Source organism: Ooceraea biroi, chromosome 3, assembly GCF_003672135.1.
Source record: "Ooceraea biroi isolate clonal line C1 chromosome 3, Obir_v5.4, whole genome shotgun sequence".
Lineage (NCBI taxonomy): Eukaryota > Metazoa > Arthropoda > Insecta > Hymenoptera > Formicidae > Ooceraea > Ooceraea biroi.
The window spans coordinates 3540220-3564276 of record NC_039508.1 but is presented as its reverse complement, the minus strand read 5'-3'; the positions used below and the strand labels follow the sequence as shown (position 1 = coordinate 3564276).

The following is a 24057-nucleotide window of genomic DNA, read 5'->3' as shown; positions in this document are numbered from 1 at the left end:
CCAGTTCATGTTATCTCGATAGGATCATTATTATTGGTTAATATTATCTGGGCCTCCTTGAACACTATAGATTTGAGATTTGCAACGTCGTTCTTCGCTATGTAGAGCTTTACTATTTTAGGTTCGTTTCCCAGCGAACTTTACACCTGCTTGGTTAAGAATAACGTACTCTCTTACTTCCACATCGCGTAACCTTCAGTTCACGTCGATACAAGCTGATGCGTCGGGTATAATATTGTAGAAGACAATGAAACGCACTTTCCAAATTGGCGCTTCACGAGATGGATAACGAATCCTCGCTAATGACTTTTTCTGCTGGAGAAGCACAGTTGCAGTCTCACGTGAATCAACATCCGCGTTAACGAGTTGACAATAAAGGCGACGCGAAAGCTGCAGAAAACAATTTATAACGTTTGAATTTTGTTCTTCGTTTCAAATATTCCAGCTTGAGACTGGAACGATTTCGATACTCGCGCGAGACGAGCGCTGCTCATCCGTAAATCACAACTCTTTCCTTTTTTACACTACCATCTGTATCAAATATTTGCATCAATTATCTTTTAATTGGAAAAAATTTAATTGGAAATAATATTGAAGGAAATCAAACGCCCATAAGTTGAATAATTGTAAAAATAGCTTCGCGGTTTTTAAATAAACTTCCTAAATCGCTTCTAAAGAGGATTTTAGCAAATAGTCTCTGACAATTTGTTTTATTCATAAAAAAGTGTTAACTCAAGGATTTCTCGAATCAATAAAGCCATTTTACACATACGTCTATAAGCGTATGACGCATATATGGAACGCGTAGACGCGCTTTAACAGTTTCAAGTGTTTCTTGATAATATAATGAAAGACAGCTGGAAAAACTTATTTTTCGACCTTTATCTGGCACATATATTTTTCTCTTCAAATTTCACAACGTTTCGACCCTTGGTTTGGGTCCTTCTCAAGTGAAAAATAATAACATTACATCAGCTCGGACATTATTAACGATGACATATATCGCATATACTGTCGGAAAAACTCTCCACGATAATCACGTATTTAACATTAAAATCATTGCAGATAAACGATCGTATAAAATTCTCATTGTTACACATCCGCCCAACTTGATGGTCTAAGGCACAATGGTTTCTTGATAATAATGATAGATACACATATCGAGTATTGCCAATATAGATATGACAATACTTAAGCTAATCTATATTTTGATAATTGTAATCTTCGTGCATATCAAATGTGAAACAACTCACTGGTGACATCTTGATGGTAATTTTTTATTACGATGATTGCAATAAATAATCCCGCACTGTTAAATATTAATAAAAAACTTTGTCGAGGGTCTGGAGATCGAGTTGCATTATTAAGAATTAATTTGAAAGGAGACAATTCTTACTTTCTTTAACTTGCACAGATAATCGTAGTATTGATTTTCGCTACAATTATTTTCTTTCGTGTCGATCATGATTATAACAATTAGCGCATTCCTTCGGAATGTTCACGTTGCTAGAATTATTTCCAGCTGCTATGCACGGATCTGTATTCTTCGTGTTAACGTTCGAAAAAAGATTCGTACTTCAAACACCGAATCGTAGAAAGTATAATGCTGAAACGGCGAGCATTCGCGAGTCTTCATCATGTAATGACTCACGGATTGCTGGATATGTAATTAATGCCTCGTTTCTCTAGAATCAAGTTAGGAAGTTCCGTATGATCATAGATGAGAGATCAAAGTTCATCTTTTCTCTCTCATTATCTGGCATACTCTTCCCACTGTTCCTCTCCGGAAACATTGTCAGTGCTTCTCGGTGCACGTGCACTGGACGGCGATAGCTCCTACGCTGGAACATGGATTTTATGACTAATGGCCTCGATTCGTCGTGTTCATCACGACATCACGGCGATCTCATCTTTGTTCGCGGAATAAATCACAGATCGTTCATTATACGTATATCGGCAGTGATACAGATTTTTCAGGATTGCAGCGGACTTGCGAGAGCGATCGATCGATTTTGCTCGCACGAGACGAGCAACACGTTTGCGTGGGCGCCGCGGAATGGAGACGCTGTCGTGTAATTACAGATGCGTCCTCACGCCAAGCTTTGCGTAATTGCATCGTCTGCTCCTGTGGCCTTTTATTATTGGAAGTCACGCACAAAAATTGTCATCTAAATGTCAAACCTACGAACAGCATGCGACTCATGTAACGCGAAAATGCATGAACGCGTCGCACGTGCGACGTACCAATCTATGAGATGAGATGAGCTATCTTCTAGAGAGACACCGTCGACACAAATTCGCGAATGATACTTTCTAAAACTGCGATCCTGATGCTCCGACGAATGCTTCAATATTTTCTTTCCTTTATTTTATTGAAAGAAGAAAAACAGGATAAAAACATATTCCTGAAATATTTGAAACGTCACCTGGATCGCAGTCTAAGTACGAAATAATCTATGAATATGGCGTGTCTTCTAATATTTATTAATACTTATTAATATTTCTTAAGATTTATTAATATTGAATTATTTTGTGACATTCTTATAATGGAATTATTAATATTCATTATTAAGAATTATTACATTGGAAATTAACGTTTAACTATTTTTGTTTTATCTTTCTTGCATCCTCTGCTGGAAAAATAATGTTCTTAATGTCGAGGATGTGGCACAGTTTTGGAAAATTCTTGTTCCGGTGCATAAAGTGCCGTGAGCGATGTAAATGTTTAACGAGATTGATTCGCACGACGCCACAAGATCGCCACACACCGTAAACTTTCATGTTTAGTATAGCGGCGGAATTATTTTAAGAGGAGAAAATTATGAGACCGTAATGTGTCAAATGCACCGAAATGAGAAGAAACGCAGTAATCTTTCTCTCATTCGTTAAATCCTGCCCTGTGCTCGGTACTTGTTTACATTTCTCAGAACAGCTAATTATACGCGATTGTTGAGAATTCTCAACAGCGATCTTAATTAAACAAAAGAGAAGAATTACTACAAGTATAGACAGGAATTACTAACATTTTATTTTGCCGATTCTATTTTAAAACGCGCAAGATATCACTGAAACAGTGACAAAGATAACAATAACAGTACTGCACATATGTAATAAATTTATTTCAATTGGAGTTGGATAAATGATTTGATTCGAATAATAGCTCGAATTTTTTCTCAGTGCTGGAAGAGCGCAGCGCAAAGCCCAGCCGCGTGCACGCGCACTCCGAATGCAGATTCCTGCGGAGTTGCTTCCGCTCGCTGTAATCGGGCGAGAAAATTACGCGCTCCCTCGGGAACGCGATATTCCCCCATAATTACTTCCTAATCGAGCACTCGCGCGGTGCGAGAGCGAACGTTTCAATTTATGGCGCCGAAGTAGCAACGCCTTTCGTACCGCAAAACACAGCAGTCGGAACCACTTTTCTTGATCCTTCCTCGCCGCTGCTATTTAAATACCTCCTCCCGTACTTCTGCCTTCGACTTCGAATTACGAGCGGCTGCGCCGCGCGTTTGTAACCCGTTCTCTCTTAATTTCTTGACAACATGAGGTTTATTTCTCATAAACTCAGGAGCCCGAGCCAGAAACCGCCGCGATTTTCTCTCGCCGCATCGCATATAGTCGTTCTATCGCGCGGCCTTGCATATACGCGATCTTTCTTGGCTTTTTCACTCCTCCACTCACTTCGATCATGCAAATCGCAAATCGATTGTCTAGCCAGCCGATTCGCGCGATTTGCAACAACAAGGGATCTAAGTCGAAGCAGCGCTCTCAAGACGTTGTTGCGGTACACACGACTATTAATTACCTCACGAAGGCTGAAGCAAATAAGCGCTTTCGAGACATTTGCCATTCATTATGTATTATTAATCGTATCCGTGAGAATTAATATCGATATTCTCCAAGATTATGACGTAATAAACTTTTGATCGGCATCGCGGGGAGTTACACTGACTGATTAAATTTTCATCGCTTTCTATGCAAATGTGTATCATAACAAACCTATACCTGCAAAAATCTTGAACCTCACAAATTATTATTGGATTTATTGCGTGTTTTCGTCGAGTACGTTATTCTCGACCGTGAATTTATTCCTGGTAAAACGACACGAATTCCGTTGAAAAGATTCCCTTGAAAAGAAGGGTCCAAAGATCATCGTCCTGTTCGAAACTTACAGTCATCCCGGATACCTGGGTCCCTGATCGTCGCTGACTAATCTCTCGTGTGCTCCGGCAAGGCCGTGAGTCAGCTGCGCGGTGCGTTGTACGCGCTCGGTGCAACTGCACTCGTCGTAACACTTGGACCGTGAAAGGAGAGTGTATACGCACTCTCTCTATTCCGCTTCCAGTAGATACACAAAGGGCAGGGACGGCCTCGACGTGGCATGCCTTCCTCGCGCGATCCAGCTCATCGCTATGTCGATTCACGTTATATACTTGGTCACGGCGTCGTCAGTTATGCAAACGAAAAATGTCTTTCTCTTGGCTAGAAAAACAAAAGAATTTTATCACGTAGCGTTGGCGAATTCTTTTCTACAGCGTTAGCCTGTATAACGTAGTAATAATAATAATAATAATAATTTCGTTTTAATTACATATAAATTATGTACAATGATAGATCATCTGATTTCGTTCACGATGTGCGAGAATCATCGTAATGTAAAGATGCGAAGTTTTACAATTCTACGCAGAATATTATTTATATTAATTCGGCACGCTATGATATACGTTGCTCGTGCGCGGAAAGGATATGTTTTCGAATATAGATATGACTATTCGTCAACTATTGTGCACATATTTTGTTATCGGTACATTTTGAATGCTATCAGCTGAGAGTTTACAAGCGAGCGACGTGATGGGCAATTATACTTACCCATACTATACAGTAGGTCAGCAACTGCGTCGCTCGGTGCACGTGTACTCGGCGAAGTCGTATCCGAGTCGTAAAGAGAAAATGTACATGCATTAGTGCAGCCTCGACAAAGAAACTCGTTTTTAATTGCGGCAACTTTTTCATGGAAAAAAATCCCATTGAGAATATCATTATAACACATCTGTTATCTATCCCTCGATATTACATGCCGTGTGCTTCATATATGTATATGCGGTCGGACTTTATAGTATTGAACAAAAACTCGTTAATGCGCTTTTTAGAGACAGTTTGCCGTACATTATTAAAATTACGTTAAGTCAAAAACTTGTGTGTGATTTATCGAAGTGTTTATAGGAAGTAGACAGCTGTTTTTACTTAATATCATTATTCGAGATACAAAGTATGAGACGCACACGCACGTTTCGTAGTTACATGACTTCATATGATATAATATAATCTGAGGATTATTACTCGTGATGACTTAATATTTTCCTGCTAATTGCATTTGAAGGGCGCGAGAGGGAGAAAGAGAGGAATTCAACATTGAGTATAATAACTATAATGACATGTGCTATGTTGTTGTAAGATAAACTATAAAGGAAATCAAAATAATACGTACATAGGCATTTCAGAAATAATCGTTCAATCGTTTTATTCATTTACGTAGATTTACAAGTGGATATATAGCTTCTTTATTTCTAAATAAATTTTAACTTCTAAATAAAGAATTTGAGAGCGATTAGAATGAATACGACGTACGTACCATTCGAAAGACTAAGGTTTATTGTTCTTATCATGATATAACAGTAGCTCTTTATTTGCCAAACTTATGCACGCGCAATGGATAAGTATAATGATATAGACGCTTAGAAATCATAACTTTTTCGCGTAATTCTAAAATAAGTTTTTATGTATTTAAAAGAATATTTTCCTCCAATATGTCGTTGTTGAAGGAATAAGATACTTGCGAAACTGGGAAGCATGGTGAAATTTATCGTATGTTACATGAGAAGGTGCACTTTCGTCTGCTTAATAATGCAGATGACCTGCGCTTGAGTTTTAAGCCCGTTTAGGCAGTCAAGAATAGCAAAGCGTTTTGTACATGTCGCTGCATCGTGCAACATGCAATCACATTTATTTTAAAAACGGTGAAAGATATTTATACGTTTAAGTCCGTCCACAAATGTTTTTTATCGCCTGGACAGTTTTTAGATTGTGAAATAAATAGATCGATCTATAAAATATTTCTCATCTAGGTGAAACTACAAATTCTGAAACTGAAATTCTTTTTCTTTAATCTTGCTCTTATTTGTGATTTGTAATTATTCAGATATACGCTTTCGGACATGGAAATATTAAATTAGAAGAAATATTATTTTATATTTCCATTAATTATATCGTAAAATAAGAATGTTGTCTGATTAACATGTAAAAATCATATTATTTATAAGTAAGAAATTGTTTTACGTCTATTATTGTTAACACATTCGCTAACCACCGTGCTGACGCGAGAATTTCAGTTGAACATTTCCAGAAGTCTATAGCTGAACGCCGCAAGGTTCTATTATTAAAATGGGAGTGACTATAAAAAATATTACTTCATCATATCATGTTTATAACTACTTGTTTAAAATTCAAACAAATTTAGATATTGGAAATGCAAGGTGAAAAGATTAAAAATTTATGTGCCAATATATACAACATTTTCCAAACAAAGATAGTGGTGGATCATAACGGATGTTCTTAGAACTAACCTAGATGCAATGGGCTCGGTAAACGAGGTTTTGGCGCCTGTATTTTCGCAAACTTTGTAACAAGTTGGTGGCGGTGCAACATGCATAGCAACGTGTTATTATAAAATGTTTGTAGGCGCCTATTAACTCGGTCAGCGCTTGCGAAGTACGAACCCATCATTTGAAGTGAACGTAGATCGCTGTTCAGTAGATGTCGTCACGTCAGTTGTCTTCAGTATTATAGGGTTTTGTGGCGGTCCCTAGTGATCTAGTGGCACGCCACATTAATGTCGAATAGTGAGGTAGTAGTACAACTCAACGATAAATGCGATATAATTTTTATTTAACGTCAAGTGGTATGTCTCCATGGCAGATGACGCTAGTTTTGTTTTCAAGTAATATAACACAACGATAAGTCGAAGAAACATTTTACTTATGACTAGAGTCCTAAATAATCAGAGAAGCGCAATCGTTACCCCCTCCATGCTTCCCATGGTCGCCATGTTGGGCCCGCAGCTGTCCATATGTACACACGCAGCTTGTCTATTTCGTCCAAGTAGGTTATGCAGAAACGTTGTAATTTTAATTCTGAACTTGTAGCAACGTTAAAGAGAAGTTAAAGTTTCGGAATATCACATTAAATTGAAAAATGGAGATCAATTTGGTAAGTAACATCGATATTTCGTTAAAACGTTAAAGAAAATAAAGTTATTATCATAATATGATAGTTATTCATTGTCTAGGAGCTGGCTCTTTTTAATAAAGGGGAACAACGATATAATAAGGCTCATAACATATCTATTCACGAATCAAATTCTACAAAGGTCAGTATTAATATAATGTATTCACAATTATAAAAAGTCAACTTAATATAATAATAATTTAATTTAATTATAATGGTTTCAAGTCGTTTGTTATAAATTATGTTGTAGATTTATTCTATTGAAGAAAGACATTCAATCTCTTCTATACTGGTTCGCAAAGTAAAATGTTGTACAATTGATGAACTGATATTACAGTGTAACAAAGCATCACAAGTTATTCAAGACTTAACAGTTGAGCGTAATTTAGGCTTGCAGCAGTTGCGTAAGATGTTCAGTAAGATTGTTCAAATGGAGAAGGCATTGCGAAGATTACAGCCTACTGTCACTAAAAGGAATTCCAATAAGTAACAAAGAAAATGTTGACAAATCTAATTATTGTGTCACTGTTTAGATATATTTAGGATAACTTTTATGATAATATATTTTATATCATAGTTGTAATATTTTCTTTAAAATAAATGACAATCGTACATAATTTGTTTAGTACTATTTTATTTATATCAGTCTTGTTACAACATAAATATTTATTCTTATCATAATATAAATACATAATATATACAGGGTGGTCCACATAACTCTTAACAGCTGAATATTTCGGAAACTATTTGTCAAATCAAAAAGTTGTTCATAAGAAAGTTTTATGTATTCGAGGGGCCTTTCTAACTACATAAATATGAAGTTACTCCCTGCCCCCCTCTAAGGGGGGCAGGGGGTAACTTCACAATTTCAAACGGGACCCCCTATAAAATGTTAGATGGTTGGGTTCTACGGATAAAAAAAAGTAAATTTTGTTAAAAACATTTTTTTGTCAGATGTTTCTGTTAAGAGATATGACGGTGTAAAGCTTCGGGCCACCCTGTATATATAGTCTTGTCAAAAACAATTGCACATATTAAGGATATCTAAAATGTATTTTGTTGGAAAAAAAACATTATAACTATAATTTTTGTTCACTTACGGTACGCCGGTTGCGGTTAGTTTCCCAACAGAATGTATTACGGGCTCAACATGGCGGTCAGCCAATCAGCAAGTGAGACGCCGATTGCGCTTCTCTGATTATTTAGGACTCTACTTATGACCATTCAATGAGGAATCGGACCAATTTGTATTTCCAAGTAGCGTGATTCAACAGAGGATCAGGCGGAGCGTTTATTCTTCGGTTTATTTCACGATTTAATAGGTCTTCGATGGGAGGAAGAAAGAATGAAGGGAGCGAGTGAGAGGCAAGTTCAAATTGCATTGCCTGGGCCTACCTCCTTATTCCGCATATGCGCACTTCGTTTTAGCCAACAGAAAATCGGGAGGGTTACGCTACTGCGGTCACGATGTGGGATAGTTGCGATGAGAGCGAGTGTAGTAAGCTGACTTCGACGAAGACGACAATCGATTGCACAAAGCCCGAGATGTTCGAGCCCACCGAGCAGGGAAAGGTGAGCAAATCCTTCGCGGGACGATTTGCGAGAGTGATCCTAACCAAATGACAACATGCCGGGATCGGGCAATGATCACGTTGCCGCGTCGTGTGAAATGACGTTTTACAAATTTGCATCCGCCCACATGTGTCGCCTCGCGGATTTCGCGGAAATTGATGCGCAGAAGATAAGTGCGAGTATCGGGAAAGCATTCGATTAATCGTACGAATGTACCTTTTCGTTCGGTAAAAAAACGCTTTGTCGTACCGTGTTTTTTCACCTGTGCAGACAGGTTAGGTCTGCAGTGCGCTTTGACATTTCGCAAGTGTATATTTAAGACCGTTTGTTTTTGCAATCACGAGTCTCGCCGAAGATTCGCACGAGAGAATCATCACGTTGGAGCACGGGTGATCGTTGCTCTTCTTCGGTTGCTCAGTGGTATAACTTGCCTTGATGTTTTCCAATCTGTTCATAAACGATTTATGCCTTCACTAAAAAAAAAATGAATCGATATTTGTGTAAATGGAAAATGTGGTATCACGGTTATGCAAATTGTTGTTTCACAAATGCCTCACTGATTTTGTGCAGGATCTCTGCATCCATACAGGTGTTGTGCTTCGTGGGGCAAACGCTAGGGAAGACGAGGTCCATAGTTCAGGCACACTTAATATCGTGGAATATGTAAGAAGTTTGTTGTCGTTAAAATTATCCAAGTATGAATATGTTGAAAAAAATTTATTAAACATTTATTTGTTTTTATGCATCAGAGTTTCGGCAAGTGCATAGAATGGAAGCCTGTGGAAGATTCAGTGGTGTCAGAGTGCCAAGATCAGGATCCGGAATGGTCCTTAGTGGACACGCATACGAGGAGAACGCGCACATCTTCGGAGGGCCCGGACTCCCTCGGACGTACAAGAACCGTTAAGATACTGTTCTCTGACTTGAAGTCATTTCGAGTGAATCACGGTGGACAGCAGCTCATATTCATGCAGAGGGATGGTACCACCTACGTTGCCTTCTTTCAGCTGTGTAATGCTGAAAGTTTTGTTAACTCGCTGAAAGGATTTATTAAATTCGTGAAATCGCGCTCCGACAAGAACCTGTATCTTGTGCAGGACGAGGTCGAGACTGTATTAAAAAAGTCCTTCGCCGAATTGGACCTGTTCCAGGAGAACACTTCCGATTACGTGTGGAAATTCGTGAAAAACCTACACAATCGTCCTTACGAGACAACGATGGAGGCGTTCAGCAAACTCGCGGACATCTGGTGTAAGTGGACGCATCAGCGTAGCTCGCTAGAGACACAATTGTTCTCGCATGTAATATATGTAAGTAAGTGTGCTATGGATAACATTATAGTGTACAAAGAACCGGTAAAGCGACCCGTTGAAGAAGCAGTTGCCGACTTGTTGAATCAGTCGTTCACACTGGAGCATCATCCGCGTATATCTGTAACCGTAGGATCCGTAGGCTCTACCGAGGAGTACGAAGTGATCGGAGTCGGAGTGGAGCTACCTGTGCGACCACCCTGTCCACGTGGTAATATGTTCGCAGAAATCAACGTTATTTTATTATAAATAAAACAGGATTTACGCTTTTAATTAATTTAATTTAATTTAATTTACGCTTAACAAAGTTTCATTATTATGTTAGGTGCGCCACTGACGGAGGACCAATGGGAGAAGTGCAAAGACTCGGAAGGAAGGATTACCGATCCGGAGGCCGTCAAAGAGATCATCTTTCGCGGTGTATATGTCACAATATTTCTCCAATAATATATTGATATCTCAAGAAAGTACGACGTAGTTCTATACACGTGTGTATTGATTTACATACTAGGGCATCTGTCCATCTATGCGTATCGAAGTATGGAAGTTCTTGTTAAATTATTATCCATGGAACTCGACGCATAACGAGAGACTAGAATTAAGGAGGAAAAAGACTGACGAATACTTCACGATGAAGTTGCAGTGGCGTACCTTGACGCCCGCGCAGGAAAGCCGATTTTCTGACTACCGAGAACGAAAAAGTTTGATAGGTAAATACAGATGGCGCAGATATTATAATTTAAAGATAAATGTGGTTTGAAATATCTTGAACGAAAACTCACGTATCCTTTTAACGTTATTTCAGAGAAAGACGTCAATAGGACAGACAGGACACATCCTTATTACACGGGAGATAATAATCCGCACTTGGAACAATTGTACGACATACTCATGACATACGTGATGTATAATTTTGACTTAGGATACGTTCAGGGTATGAGCGATCTTCTTAGTCCCATCTTGTTTCTAATGGACAACGAGGTCGATGCGTTTTGGTGTTTCGTCGGATTCATGAACAGAGTCGTAAGTCGTCGTCTCCAACGTTGTTGTTAGAAGCGCGATATCAATTCTCGCGACTTTTCACGGCGTTACGTTCAAGCAGGGCACTAACTTCGAGATGGATCAGAAGGGCATGAAGACACAGTTATGTCAATTATATACCTTGCTGTGCACGACGGAGCCGCAGCTGGCGTACTACTTGAACAGACACGATTCCGGCAACATGTTCTTCTGCTTCCGATGGCTGTTGGTGCTCTTCAAGCGGGAATTCAGCGCGATCGATATATTGAAACTGTGGGAGATCCTGTGGACGGATCTGCCCTGCAAGAACTTCCACATGCTGGTGTGTGCAGCTATATTAGACACGGAGAAGAATATTTTAATAGAAAATAATTATGGGTTTACGGAGATTCTGAAGGTAATCGAATGTTCAAGTGGCAATTTATTATTGACGATTATCCGTCCGCTAAAATCTTTCACGACTGCTATTGTTCACAGCACATAAACGATTTGTCGCTTCACATCGAGTTACCTTGGACAGTTGCTAAAGCGGAGGGTATTTACTATCAGCTTATGTCGGTGGCGGATCAGATTCCCGACGAGATCCGTGTGATGATCGGGCTGGAACCGTTGCACAGGGCGACGTCGATGAACGGAAGCGATGACGAGGCGTCCGGTAATAACACGCGAGTTAAGGAAGCTAGTAGCAATTCGAGGAGAAATAGTTCGAGCAGCGCCAATGTCACGTTCGGGGAGAATGAAGTAACGTTTGAACGTGGGTTGAATTTATCCTACATATGAGGTCAGGATTGGACCGTTATTATGATCCACTGAGAAAACGGTGACCGAGAGTCGAACGAAAAATCAAATTTCTTGCAATCTTTATCCGAGGTCTTACGTACATGCGTTATTTATGTAATATTATTGACAATAATTGACATCCGCGCGGCTTTCAACGAGATTAGATTCGGCATAACGGTTGAATGTTCCGAGAGATAAAGTATAAAATAGATGAAGATATGTTTTTAGAATGTATATTAGATTTGTTTCCCTGCGAATAATGCAGCCCTTTTCTTTAAAAGACACGCCACTATTATTTGTGATTAAGCTTGAGATTCCAAAGTGCAAAATGGATCTAATAGTTACAGTTTGAGAAGTAACTAATAGTTGCGTTGAATTTTGAGATATTTATAACACTTACTCTGTATCAAAGATAGAGAGAGAGGAAAAAAAGATATGTGCATACGTGAAGAATATGTAGGTACTTTAAAGAAACACGTAGAAAAGAAACACGATTCCTTTCTTACGACGATTCTGATGTGCAACTTTCAGATGGGTGGAAGCAAGATAAAGATGACAGCTCCAGACCTTGATAAGTGTTATACATGCATCACTCTCACCTAAGTTAAAGCGTCTTTTTTAGATTTGTATAAAGTCTCACAACAGTGCTGTATATTTCTAATAAAAATCACCTATTTAATCTTTCATAGACTTTTGTTATGCGGCTCCCTCATTGCCACTTGATACATCCCACATTCTTGTATGTACAGATTAATTCAAGGGACATAAAGATCAGTAAAAAGAAATTAAAAAATTTAATTTAATTAAGAATTATTGTAACTGAAAGTTTGTATTAAAAACTGCTGAAACATATTTTTTCCATTTTACAGTAAATCGCTATGGTTTATTGCGAAAAAGTAAAAGTTTAAAAAAGAAAATAATGGTGACATTTGATGGTAATAGACAAAGACGTTTGACGTTTCCATCACATCCACGAGCATTGTGTGAGCATAAATAACAGTGCTTTTTCATGTGCTGGCTAATTTTTGATTTGTGTAAAACGTAACTCGTGTTGGACGTGGTACGAAGCCTGTCGCGACGATGCCACAGAAACAGCGGAAAACGTTGAGGAAGAGAGAATACGTGAAGTACGTGAAATTTTTGAGAAAACAATTGCGTCGTCGTGTTGAGGACGTTGAGGTTAGGTCTGCGAAACAGTGGGAAGGTTACCTGGAGCACACTAGCACCTTCGACACGCAAGAAGCAGTGGTGATGGACACGATGCAGGCGGACGCTTTTTGGAAAAATTATGCAACGGCTCAGGAATGGCAAAACAGGTTTGTAAAGCGAGTATAAAATTTATTCTATGTTATTATTCCTTTCCTGTCCATATCTTGCATGTTTGTTGACAGAAAATTTGTAAATAATGTTTCGTTATAATTGACTGTGGGAAAAATAACTACAGTTTGATTATAGCATCGGAGAAAGCTTTCTGGCAATCAATCAATCAATTCTAAGGCAAATTCTTGCTTCTTACAGGCACAACATAACCTGGTGGAGATCGCGTTGCATAGCTCTTGAGCAAGAGAATGAAATACTGCGAAATAAGATAAGGTCGCTGGCTCGTCGTAATCGCTCCTCTGTTAGCACTAAGAAAACTCAAGGACAGTATTCTCATGAGATGGAAAATGATGAAGATGAAGAGACGCAGGAAGAAGCAGCTGCCAATTCCAGCGAAAATCTCGAGCTGAACGTGACTGAAGATTGGCTGGCCTTTTTGGAGAAAAGCGAGAGGCACAGGAGAGAAATGCAAGAAAGACGTAAATCTGAAGAAAACGTGACTCCAAAGAAGAAAAAGGGAGTGAAAAAGGAACCGGTTACTGTTAGCACTCCTGAGACTGTCCAAGCTAAGAGAAAAGAAGCAGGGTTGTTGTACGGCGATGCTGCTCCCAAAATATTAGCGATGGAAGCTGCCCTGCAGGTTGCAGCAAACAGATATAAAGATTTAACAAGTCCCCAATACTGGCCCAATATTCCTCTTAAACCGTAGAACTTTTAGCTTTAAATTGTTGGACGTTTAAAGCCAGCTTGATTATCTAATCTATATATATATATAAGTATAATATACTTAGCATATTGTCTGTAAAATATATTACTATTTTATATTTTTCGAATATATTTTTCATAAGATGAGGATTAATAACGTTACCATTTTTTTTCTTATACTTTTTGCGTCTCGTTGCATCCTATTATTGACTGAACATTCCTTGGCCGCCGAACGGAATGATCGAGAGATGGCAGGTTAGGTTAAATCTTGGAATATTTATGTCGCGTACTGGAGAACGGTCGGTAATAAATGTGATGGCTCATATTCAAAACGACGACAAAAGCGCCTTCAATGTGGCCTCTCAGCCACATCAGGTGAGTTTTAAACCGCTTTTAGAGACGCTATTATCGTTGTACGCGTGCTCTGAATATGAATGTATGTATATGTAATTACGTAATTATTAAGTTTGATTGTGATCTTTGAATATCATTCGTAAATCGGGAAAGAATTCTGTGTATCCGAAATAAACTATTGCAATCAATTTATAACATCATTTGCAGCTTCTTTTAATATAATGAATTCATTTCTGTTTTGTTTCAAGAATTAAGGGGAAGCTGGAGTTGCTAGTGAACTATTTTTTCACTATAGCGATGGTAATTGCAGTTTCGAAAATTCTCTTTATTGCTTGTGCAGAATAAAAAATCCTTTTCCACAAATGAAGTATAGATAGAAAGAAAGTCCGCTCTACAGGACTTTATATTCAAAATGGAAAAAAGTTAGAAAAGACAAATGCAAGTTTTTAACTTTTTTCCATTTTGAATATAAAGTCCTGTAGAGCGGGCTTTCTTTCTATCTATACATCATTTGTGGAAAAGGATTTTTTATTCTGCACAAGCAATAAAGAGAATTTTCGAAACTGCAATTACCATCGCTATAGTGAAAAAATAGTTCACTAGCAACTCCAGGATCACCTTAAGCATCTGCTGTCTTCGTGTTAGACGTATCGTAATATCGTAATGATTATAAAGTGGAATTGTGGGTAGTTCTTTACTCCAAATGTTTCGATATCTCAAGACTCGCGATTTGCATTTTGGGTAAATTCGACGTTCGAATAGCCACAGTTACGAAGTGTCATGGCGGATGCATGGTTGCATCCGCATCGCGCTCTGTGTTTTATATCGTATATTTTGCAATCGTATCGTCCGAAAGTGAATTTCGCGCACGGGAAATCGGTAGCGGGCTCTCATATTAAGCGTGAATAAGTGAATAAAACGTCGACCGCTCGTCGTAACATGTTAAGTTTTGTATACAATTCGTGTTGTAATGTCGCGATTCCAATTGTGCCGGTTACGCCTACATCCTCGAATTCTTGTCTCCCTTTCGCATATTTTACATTAATTGTTATCTCGTTGAAGTGCGAAGAACCGATTGCTGCATAACCATCGATCATTACCAGGTATGCATATTTCAAATTATAGATATTATTTCGATATTGAGTAATTGTTTTGTTTATTGTACTTTCTGTACTTGTTTCTATCTCTGTACAATTCCACTTGAACGATTAAATAGAAGCTAACTTCATGTTGATGCTTCGAGCGTTTCTATTTTTCGAGAATCGCAATATTACTTTTCGATAAATATCGATTGGCATAGTTAGTATAGTAATGGTGGATGAACAATCGTGTTCGTGTGCGCTCCGCAATTATCATTTAAAAGTAAATCACGAGAAATTATCAGAAGCGTCTTTATTATTTACGTGTGAGTAAACAAATGAGTAAACGGATATATAAAACCAGACACTTTTTCATATTAAATATCGTGTACAATTCCCACCGTAACATTGCAATTTTTAATATCCGCCATTTTCTTGAAATTGGCCGCGATTGGCCTCATGTATATACCCAGTAAGCAAAATGTGTGCAATCTGCCAGCAGATTGGCAACAGATTACTGCAGAAGTTGATAGCAAATTGGCATCCGTTATGTCCGCATTAGGACAGTGATCCGCCAGCAGAGCCTGCTAACAGACTCTGACAGCAGATTGGCGGCAGAAACCGAGCAGGATCTGTTAACATTTGACGGCAGATTGACAGCAGAAACCGAACAGAATCTGCAGCTTTTGGCCATTCATATTTACGATATATTAAAGCATGTGTTTACTTTTAACACACTATAAATTGGCATTTTATATTACCATGTGTTAAAAGAACGCATTTGTTTGTTTGTTAAATTAAAGTACATTTGGCTTGATGTGTCTTTCTGACAGTTCGTTGCATAATCTCTCTCTTATTGTTAATTTATTCTAATCCGAAGTCCGAATTTTGCTTTCGAACTTCAGATTGCTTGTGGCGTGCGTGATCTACATGGACGTTGTCCATGGGAGCCTCTGTGCCGCAAGTGCAAAATTTTCAGAAAAATTAATATTATCATGCCAAGGCGCGTATATTAACTTATATAACTGTTAGGCTAAATCTTAACATCGAGTAAGAACTCGACGTGTGCACCGCATAGCGGTGCGGAGCGAAAACGCATATTCATAGCCGTGTAAATTTGAATACTGTCAAAAGCTGCAGATCCTGTTCGGTTTCTGCTGCCAATCTGCTGTTAGATTCCGCGCGCGCGGATCTTGCTCGGTTTCTGCTGCCAATCTGCCGTTAGATTCCGCGTGCGCAAATCTTGCTCGGTTTCTGTCGACAATCCGACTTCAAGCCATGTTTGCAGATTCTGCTCGGTTTCTGCCGCCAATCTGTTCTTAGATTTTGTGAGCAAGCTCTGTTACATTTCTGGCACCAATTTGTCGAATTAATCGTTAATAACAACTTCTGTATCAAATTTGTTGTCTTTTGGCTGGCAATAGTTGATAGCAGATAGTTAGCATCATCTGCTTTCGGCAGACTTGGCTATCTGGGTACATACATCCTTCAAACAACATGCTCTTTCCGGAAAAGTGCAACGGACGCGCGGCCATCAGGTTATGCACATGCACATCGTCGTTAATTAACTACACTGATTACGTCTACCCTTCATCGATATTTCGATTTGGATGATAATCGTGGCTCTGCAAATAGAGGATGAATGGCCAAGATCAACACGCGCGAACACACTTCCCTACGGAGTGAGTAAAACAAAATCCCAAATCACTCGTAATCGCGTGCGACTGCGTGGTCGATCGACAGAGGTTAGATGCGAATAAAACCTCCGATAAAATTCACAAAAATCGTATCCGATCCGCGAAAATCGCGGGCTTATGCGCGAAACTCATAGGGCCCGGTTGAATCTCGGCACGTACGTACGCATTAAACGCCCGGGACGCCGGGGTGCGAGACCTCGACCAATCGCGCCGGAGGCAATATCAAGTTGTTTCGCCGAGCGAGTCGCGCGGCAACGCGGCGCGGCCATAAATGACACCTATCATATGAGATATACCGAGGGAAGCAATTAATAGCTTATCTAAACGGCCGGGCAATTACATTCACATATTATTATTACTCGAATCAGAAATAATCGATCGGCAGCGGCGCGACCTGAAGAATGATATTGCCTCTCGCGACGCGGTTGCAACGCACGGTGCAACGCACGTGGGGACAGGTGCACGTGCACCGACACGGCGCGAGTCGGAAAAACGACGGAGGAGGGAGGGAGGGAGGGAGGAGAAAGCGCGCGACTACGGAGATTCTACGCTCGCGTGCGAGCAGAGAGACAGACTTACTGCTTGCTGGCACCTGTTAATTTTATTGTGCGTGTACGCGAAGCACGGACGCTCTTACAGTTTCTAAGTAATGCCGGTACTGGGAAGTGCTGAAAGCACGCAGCAAAAAACTACATGCCCTACGCATATCTCGCGTACTTACGCGAGCCACTTAATAATCCAGTTATCGCGAAGACGTTTACGCATTTATCGCCACGACGATATCCTGCGAAGGGCAAAAACCCCGAGGATGCTGGCGCGGCCATTATAGATCACGCGGGATCCTCCGAAACCGGGAGGAAAGCGCTGAAAAAAATCTGCATAACGTATAGAGCCTCGTCTATTAGCGTCGCGCTTCGGTAAATGCATCGTTTGCGACGAAGGCGGTCGCTGCGATTCCATCGCATTCGTGTAAAGCCGTCTCGAGTTGAATGTCTGCGCGGCGCGTACCATGCCTCTGTAACTCAATTACCGCGCATTGTGTTCGTGCCTTTGGTACCACCACGACGCGTAGATTTACCGTATGCGCACGACGAAGGCGACGGCGACGGCGACAACGGCGACGGGAGGGTTGTTGCGCGCGTAACTTGCCCATGGTGTATCAAGGCCGTAACTCCTGCATGGATAACGCGCAGGTAAAGTAGTTGATATTAGGTATTCAGCCTCTCGTAGTCAGCCTCCTTTGTCGCTGATTGAACGTGGCATTGCTAGAATGTCAGGAGTCCCGAGAAAGCGCGAACCGCGAAGGTCCCGCGTATATATCGCGCGAACGTAAACGACTTCGACACACGACGTGCCTGATACTAAACTGAAATTAACAGAACTGTGTTTTGTCGCAACAATAATAAGTATTACAAGAAACAAAGTTCTCGCGAAAGCAATTGACGTAATGTCCAATTGCCTCGTAACATTAATCAGATTTACGCGAGTAAATTACGTTAATCAGTGAACGCGAGGAAATTACGTTAATTGACATCGAGACACATTTCCACGTTTGCTGCGATGTAAAGATTCTCGTGCGTGAACGACGCGTTTCGATAAAGGACATTGTGTCGCCGGATAATTCAGGGAGATAGAAGACAGGTTCGAGATAGATCGCGGAGGGGAGCGCGAGGGAGAACCTGGTCGGATCGTCAGTGCGTTATCTGTAGACGAAGCTGCGGACAAGGGCCGTAGAATTCTGGAACCAGTTCGTGAGACTGCGGCATTGATACCGTCCGTCCTGGGAGAAAGCGCCTAATTATCGAAATAACGCGTGTCGATACCGCTCACGTGTCGGACCGAACTTTATCTTCCGCTACACTCCTACAGGATAGCCTCGTTCCTCCTCGAATCTAAATTATTCTATGGGGTTTTGTATCTTTCACGAAGATAAATGTGGACACAAAGGGGGAATTAAATTCGTCCACATTGTTTATGTGAAGGTGGCAAAGTGCGCTCTAATTGAGATTTAATAAGCTTGAAAATAAAAAATAACGCACCGAGTTACCGATAAAATCGACGATCATCGTTCTAACGATTTCATGATGATTATAAATGTACTCCTGATATTGCATGCAAACATACTCAGTATATGTATGCATGACGTGGCTCTGGCTTGGCTTCTCCGCATCATGCTAAATTATTTATTTTTATTCGAGGTGCTATGACTTATAGGCTGCAAGTTTCCAATCAGTGTAGAACACGTAACATGCAAAATGTCCTTCTTCTCTTTTCTCGGTAAACCGGTCGGTCCTACGCGAAGTAGCTGCACACTCAGAAGAGTCGCTTTATATTCCCTCTACGACTTTCATTTAGATCTTTATCGATCAACTTTCACGGTGCGCTCGCGCGTATTGCACTTCATTGCTTTACTTCTGATGTCCGTGGAACTTTCGCGCGAATACAATATCGAGGACTCGTATTTTAAATCCGCTTTTCGTTCCGTTACATCGATGAGAGTCGAGCTTTCGCGCTATCGCTATAAATATCAATTAACCGCTAACGAGCCTGATAGCATTACAATGCGCCATTAAATGTGACCTATTACAAGGTTTAGCAATTAATATTGAGAGATCTCAAATATATTATGTATACATTAGAGAAAGCTAGGAAATCTCTGAGAAGCAGTACTGTGCAAAGACGAGTAACAGGAATAACTTATGAATATGCATACGATTCTAGTACTTGCACATCAAATGACAAGTTATACTTATTCGGTTTTTGTTTTAAGAAGAAGAATTCCACAAACTGCATTTTGTTAATGTACTTTTATTGCTAATGTACCTTTGCACTTGTACGTTTTTGCTAAACGCACGGCGGAAATAAAAATTGTAAAGTTGATACATCCGAATGCGCACTTTTGTAGTTATGGGCTCTTAAAGCAATTTGTCTTCAATTACCGAGAGACACGCTTCCCGGACGAGATGTGAAAAAAAGCCGAGAAGCACTCGTTTTCGGCGGAGTGCTCGGGATCTCACCTCTGCCTCGTCGATTCCCAGAGGTCGCACACCACGACTCACGTGGGCCTTTTTTCTGCGCGCAATTTCGCCCTCGTCCGCCCTCTTGCCGTCGCCGCATCGCGCTCCAGAATCGTCCTACCGTGCATTTGCAATCTCATTGGGACGTTTTAAGGCCCACCTTTCGTGCAAGATGGCGCAGTCGTGAAACGAAGGAGGAAAAAGAATCGCGGCGCGGCCACAGGGCGGGAAGGGAGTGTGCGCGTTTGCTTTTTATCGCGTTCGTGTCATTAGCGGCCGCAATGAGTCCTATAAGTTCGTATCAGAGACCTGCGCCGAGAGAGGCTCCGCGGACTCCTCCTTGGGAGGACGACGTGGACGAGGACGCCGCGGAGGCACCTACAACAGCTCGCCTTATTAGGTCTCTACCTCCCCCTCCGCCTGACCCCGCGTTGCTCTTTCCACCCCTAACTCCTCCTGTAGCTCTTAAAATCATGGCTGCACGTAACCGTCTACTGATTATATGGATTCGGCGATGATTTCTGATGATGCCCCCGACCCCCGAAATGGTAAAATAATACAGTGTCGTGTCCTAGCCCGGACCCTTTGGGTTCCGTGGGCCGGTTCGTTAGCGGGGCCTTGGCGCGAGGCACCCTGTCATTATGCGGCTGGTCTCCATCACCCCCACCAGTATCCAATTTTCGGCGCCCCTCCACAGCGCGGACCCGACAAATCCCCCTGTACCGCCGCCGCCCTCCTTTTTTTTTTGCCCCGCGTGTTCTTCTCTCTTGCCTGGGGCTCGTCTCTTTCTCCGGCACTACTATTCTATGCTGTCGCTCTGCGACGTCGTCCGATGTTTGTGCTGTGCGTCGCGTGAATCGTCGTCGTGAGAAAGTATCACGACCTCTTTCTTTCTCTCTTCCTCTTGTGTGTCCGTGAGCGCTTTCTGCCGGTCGACGCAACGATGCATCCGAGAACGCACGTTACGTGTCCACGGTTGTTAACTCTTTTCAGAGCGAAATAGGAAGGATTCCTTAAAATATCACGAAACTCCACGAAAATTGTATTTGTGACGTTTGTAAATGCTCTGCACCCTTTTGGTCATCATGTCTTTGTGAAATAAGATACTCCGCATTCAATGCCGTTTGTTGCATCGAATTATGGGAACATACCATGTTCACCTCTTCATTGCAGAATGATTTTTAAAGAGAGAGAGAGAGTATTACATAACGTTGAAATCGATCTAAAAAAATAATGCAGAAAAGAAAATCTTTAACAGTAGAATTAAAGAAAAAGAAACAAGTATAATGTCTCTGATCGATACAAGTGCAAGAAACGAGATAACGTAAGCAAATATCTACGATTATCGCGCTATACCATAGAATTAGATATCTCAACTTCCATTTTCTTACTTCTGGACACTATTTTTGCGAAACCCGAGTGAGTTGCGCACGCGAAACATAAGAGGCAGTCACGACTACTGGTGGACATTCGAAACTCGTAACTCGACCGCGCGCTGACTTCATCTGACAATGCCGTCGTGTCTACGCTTACAAAGCAGCACTTCGAGTCCCTTCTCTTTCTCGTTTCTTTGCATAATTGGATTTCTTCGACATTAGGAGCAATTTTAATCCCATGATAAAATTGCAAGAAATACATTATCATAAAGCCTCTGTAGCTTTACAAGCTGATTTTTTTCTGCGTAGAATTCTATTTAAATAGCATTTTACTCACACGCAGAGTGGAAATTTGGTACGTTTAATGACATTTGTTTTAAACAATTGTTTATTAGTGACATTTATCATACAAGAACAACAGTTTCATTGGGGATTACAGTATTGGGACGACCGACGATTGCTAATAAGCTTCGCCGGAAGTAGACCGACGAAACCGCGCGGTTCTATTCGTATTTTTCTAAAAGTCCGCAGTCCAGCATCCTTGGGGAGCCTTCGTCCTTGGGGTGCCTGCTTGCTGCTGGTGTAGGTGGTCCCTGCGACCGGCAATCATTTCGCTTAATGACGAGAGCTCGGTCCTCTCCTTTCTTCGGTCTCAGATTATCGCGCTGTGGTTCTTACCTTATATCTACGGACCACTTTGGTTCCTTCCTCTTCTTTTGCGTCTTCGTCCTCTGCCCTCGCTACCACCCTTTATTCCCGAACTCTGTAATTTTCCTCTAGCGACCGTGCCACCACGTCGCACTGAAATTGGTGTACGGTGGAACGATTTCGTAGAAATGTTCGTCGTCGCTAAAAGGGGGGAATCTGGCACGACGGTGACGATGGCACTTCCATCGCGAGTTTGACCTCCGAAGAGGGGAAGGAGGAGCTCGAGGTAGAGAAGGAAGAAAAGATTGGGCAACGGAGACGAACGGGCCGAAGGAGAACGACGAGAATTAGGAGAGGAAAGGTAATAAGCAGAGGAAGATAAGAGGTGAAGATCGGAAGAGAGAGGAAGTCTCCCGTTCCGAGAAGAGTCGTTTGATGAAGAATCGTTTCGCCAGTACCGAACACTTCTTCGTTTTCCTCTCGGCAGAGGTTTGCAGGTGCACCAATCTCTCGCCCTGGTGCCGTAGGGGTGCAGGCAAGCGTGACAACACGCAACATTTCTTTCTATCATGCCAAAAATGATACACATTGGGCGCAGATGGAAGTCATTATTATTACAAAGAAGCGTTTTTGCTGCCGACCGTCTGTCGATGCCGGGGCCACCCGTCCAGGACACGTAGATACGTTGACGATTTACCGAGAAGCTCTTCTCCTGGAGCTCGCGAGCTCGTTCGCGCTCTCCGGATCGAGTGATGCACTTTGCGAACTGAAATTCGACGCGCACATTCCCACGTCATTAAAGCTAACTACGTGCCGAATCCAGAATTACGCTCGCTGCCTTCGCGGAACCGGCGCCGGCGCACCGACAGGTACGAAGCGCATCGCGCTAATCGCGTGTCACTTCCCCGCGTATTAAATCTCCCGAAATTGACTTCCGCGGAAACGCTTTGATCTCCTCGACGATATTTCGTGTGTCCTCGGTGATTATACGTACATACGCGCGCGCGCGCGCGCGCGAGCATGATCTCTGCTCGCTCCGCTTCCCGCACCTGCGAGAAAAGCCGGGCGGTGCGCCCGTCGGCCGAGCAAACAATACGGACGATGATGCACCGTCCCGGGCGCATTGTCCGCCGTGCGGCGAGTAGTAGTAGGCGGCGGATTTATCTGCCTACTCGTAGAGTCAGGTAGAGGGACGAGGGAGAAGGAGAGAGGGATAGATAGAGGGACGGAGAACGAGAGAAACCTCAGGGGTCCTCGACCCCCGGGACACGTCGCGTCGCTGTGCGGCGGCCGGCCGGCTGCCGCCGTCGCCGCCGTCGGAACTGATGGATCTTCCTTTCGTTGCGGGCCGATTTCGCGCCCGGCCAGTGGCAGCGCGGTGATCTACCAGATATCGATGAGCTCGCGGAATAATAAACCGCCGAGCGAGTTCGCGCGCGCTGTAACTCGGCAACTTCCTCTCGCGCTTACGCCGATCCTCGGCGGCTCCGGAGCGGAGCGTATTAGCGAATGATCGTAATCGCCGGTTGCGTCCGCGAGAGTCGGGTACGCGTTGCGATTCGCGACGCTTCGACGGTGATCGGCGATCGGCGCGCTCATTAGCCCGTCGTAATTATTATCGTAAACGTTTAACTTTCAATTGCCGCGTGATCGAGCGGCTCGATGCCTATGCCGGCAACGAGGTTTTGCAATCGAGGAAACGATGGCAGTCTAGCATTAGCGGTATCGCTCCGCATCTCACTCGAGAGCACTGCGATTTTTCACCAGGTTACGATCGCGACCGTAAGGGATATTCTATGATATTATATCGGAAAGGATATCGGGTACTTTGGGCGATCGAGCTTATTACGTCGCAGGAAGAAGTACTCTCATCGTATGTTAATCGTGTGCACAGC

At 41.9% G+C, this 24057-nt stretch overlaps 3 protein-coding genes and 1 long non-coding RNA gene across 7 annotated transcripts; 3 read left to right on the top strand and 1 right to left on the bottom strand.

Moving 5' to 3' along the window:
- Positions 1-5499: 5499 nt before the first annotated feature.
- LOC113561632 lies at positions 5500-6796 on the bottom strand. Its single transcript, XR_003406327.1, has 2 exons — positions 6624-6796; positions 5500-6451 (listed from the first exon to the last, which is right to left on the bottom strand). It is a non-coding gene; the product is annotated as an uncharacterized LOC113561632 (long non-coding RNA).
- A 136-nt stretch (positions 6797-6932) lies between these two features.
- Positions 6933-7901, top strand: LOC113561631. 3 transcript variants are annotated; one of them, XR_003406326.1, is made up of 3 exons: positions 6933-7266; positions 7331-7426; positions 7535-7901. XR_003406326.1 is itself a non-coding variant. In XM_026968268.1 (3 exons), exons 1-3 carry the CDS (start codon positions 7252-7254, stop codon positions 7772-7774), a joined length of 249 nt encoding a protein of 82 aa, XP_026824069.1. In that variant the 5' UTR covers positions 7115-7251; the 3' UTR covers positions 7775-7901. The 3 variants fall into 3 exon arrangements, 2 of the variants coding, with proteins under 2 accessions (XP_026824069.1, XP_026824068.1); XM_026968268.1 differs by having other exon boundaries at positions 7115-7266; positions 7346-7426; positions 7622-7901; XM_026968267.1 differs by having other exon boundaries at positions 7142-7266; positions 7346-7426.
- Positions 7902-8699: 798 nt separating this feature from the next.
- On the top strand, positions 8700-12650 carry LOC105287493 (TBC1 domain family member 15). Of its 2 annotated transcripts, none has more exons than XM_011353059.3 (10): positions 8700-8856; positions 9427-9519; positions 9606-10107; positions 10198-10377; positions 10492-10586; positions 10678-10876; positions 10972-11189; positions 11269-11583; positions 11664-11841; positions 12498-12650. In XM_011353059.3, the coding sequence occupies exons 1-10, from the start codon at positions 8752-8754 to the stop codon at positions 12536-12538; spliced, it is 1926 nt and encodes a 641-aa protein (XP_011351361.1). In that variant the 5' UTR covers positions 8700-8751; the 3' UTR covers positions 12539-12650. The 2 variants fall into 2 exon arrangements, with proteins under 2 accessions (XP_011351361.1, XP_011351360.1); XM_011353058.3 differs by having other exon boundaries at positions 11664-11940.
- Positions 12651-12899: 249 nt separating this feature from the next.
- On the top strand, positions 12900-14544 carry LOC105281385 (uncharacterized protein F10E9.5). The gene is made up of 2 exons (XM_011342592.2): positions 12900-13282; positions 13485-14544. The coding sequence occupies exons 1-2, from the start codon at positions 13047-13049 to the stop codon at positions 13993-13995; spliced, it is 747 nt and encodes a 248-aa protein (XP_011340894.1). The 5' UTR covers positions 12900-13046; the 3' UTR covers positions 13996-14544.
- Positions 14545-24057: the final 9513 nt, after the last annotated feature.